Genomic DNA, 1,996 nt, shown 5'->3' on the forward strand with positions numbered 1-1,996 from the left:
ATTTTGAGTCTCACGAACCTCGCACTGGCTTCATTTTTCTTCTTTTTGGCATCTGCTTCGCCAAATTTGAATGTAGCCAATCCGATCTCAAGCGTCGCGGTGCTGTACGTTTGTGTTTTTGCCGGCTACACCATCACAAAAGACCAAATTCCAAACTACCTCATCTGGTTGTACTGGGGGAACCCTATCGCGTGGGGTATTCGGGCATTGGCAGTGAGTCAGTACAGTCACGCACAATTCGATACTTGTGTGTTCGATGGACTGGACTACTGTGTTCAGTATGGGATGACGATGGGGGAATACACCCTCAGTACATACGAGGTACCGTCCGAGAAGTACTGGCTGTGGTACGGGATGGTCTACATGGCAGCCACGTACGTGCTCTTCCTGTTCCTGTCTTGCATCGCACTAGAGTACCATCGCTTCGAGCGTCCAGAAAATGTTGTACTTACAGATGAGAGCAAAGTTGACGCAAAAGACAGCTACACGCTCACTCGAACGCCGCGAGGATCAAAGAAACACAGCGAGTCAGTGATCTCGGTCGACCACGCAAGACAAAAGTATTTTGTACCAGGTTCCAGGATTTGTGGTACACTGTACCAGACCCGACCAACCCGAAGAGAACAATCGACTTGCTGAAAGGCATCTCTGGGTATGCACTACCAGGCACTATCACTGCGCTTATGGGCTCGTCTGGAGCTGGCAAGACGACGCTGATGGACGTGATTGCTGGGCGGAAGACTGGCGGTCAGATCCGCGGTCAGATTCTGCTCAATGGTCATCCTGCCACAGATCTGGCTATTCGACGTTCGACGGGGTACTGTGAGCAGATGGACATTCACTCCGAGTCGTCTACCATTCGTGAGGCGTTGACATTCAGTGCGTTCCTACGTCAAGGCGCCGATATTCCAGACAGTCACAAATATGATTCTGTAAACGAGTGTTTAGATCTTCTAGATCTAAATCTGATCGCTGACCAGATCATCCGTGGCAGCTCCGTGGAGCAGATGAAGAGACTGACGATCGGAGTGGAACTCGCTGCACAGCCGAGTGTCTTGTTCCTGGACGAACCGACGAGTGGGTTGGACGCTCGATCGGCCAAGTTGATCATGGATGGAGTTCGAAAAGTGGCGGATACGGGGCGTACCATCGTGTGTACCATCCACCAGCCATCTTCCGAGGTTTTCAGTGTGTTCGACAGTCTGTTACTGTTGAAACGTGGCGGTGAGACAGTCTTTGTTGGCGAGTTAGGTGACAACGCACGTGAAATGATCGAGTACTTCGAGTCGCTTGAAGGTGTAGCAACGCTTGAAGCCGACTACAACCCGGCTACGTGGATGTTGGAGGTGATCGGTGCTGGTGTCGGTAACAGCAACGGAGACAAGACGAATTTTGTGGAGATCTTCAAAGCGAGCACTCACGCTCAGCGTCTACAGTCGAGTTTAGACCAGGAAGGTGTGACTCGACCATCACCGACATTACCAGCACTCGAATTCAGCGACAAACGCGCAGCTTCCGAGCTCACTCAAGCGAAATTCCTGTTGAAACGCTTTTGCGATCTCTACTGGCGTACTGCTTCTTTTAACTTGACGCGGTTCGTTATATCCTTAGGCTTGGGTGCGCTCTTTGGTATTTCGTACGCGGGTGCAGAGTACACGTCGTACTCTGGTATCAATTCCGGTTTGGGAATGGTTTACTTGGCCGTGGGATTCATTGGTTTGGTGTCGTTCAACGGCTTGATTCCTGTTGTTGCCGAGGAACGCTCGGTGTTCTACCGTGAGCGAGCGTCACAGACGTACAATGCTCTTTGGTACTTCGTCGGTCTGAGTGTGATAGAGATCCCCTACGTCTTCGCAGCAGTATTACTATTTTTGATCCCGTTCTTTCCCCTTGTGGGCTTTACTGGGGTCGGAGCCTTCTTCTCGTGTTGGTTGGTGCTGTCACTACACGTACTACATCAAGCATACATGGCTGAGCTGCTGGTTTTCCTGCTGCC

The 1,996-nt window shown here is 51.2% G+C and overlaps 1 protein-coding gene across 1 annotated transcript in view; it reads left to right on the forward strand.

The window, feature by feature from the left end:
* Positions 1-285: 285 nt before the first annotated feature.
* PITG_09320 (ATP-binding Cassette (ABC) Superfamily) overlaps positions 286-1,996 on the forward strand; it is a gene marked incomplete at both ends in the record, with an annotated part of 2,251 nt that continues 540 nt past the window's right edge. Inside the window, 3 exons of the mRNA XM_002903557.1 lie at positions 286-527; positions 575-1,365; positions 1,612-1,810. Of these exons, the coding sequence (XP_002903603.1) occupies positions 286-527; positions 575-1,365; positions 1,612-1,810 (1,232 nt within the window). The remainder of the gene's footprint in view (positions 528-574; positions 1,366-1,611; positions 1,811-1,996) is intronic.

The sequence above is a fragment of the Phytophthora infestans genome, genomic scaffold (genome assembly GCF_000142945.1).
Source record: "Phytophthora infestans T30-4 supercont1.14 genomic scaffold, whole genome shotgun sequence".
NCBI lineage: Eukaryota > Oomycota > Peronosporomycetes > Peronosporales > Peronosporaceae > Phytophthora > Phytophthora infestans.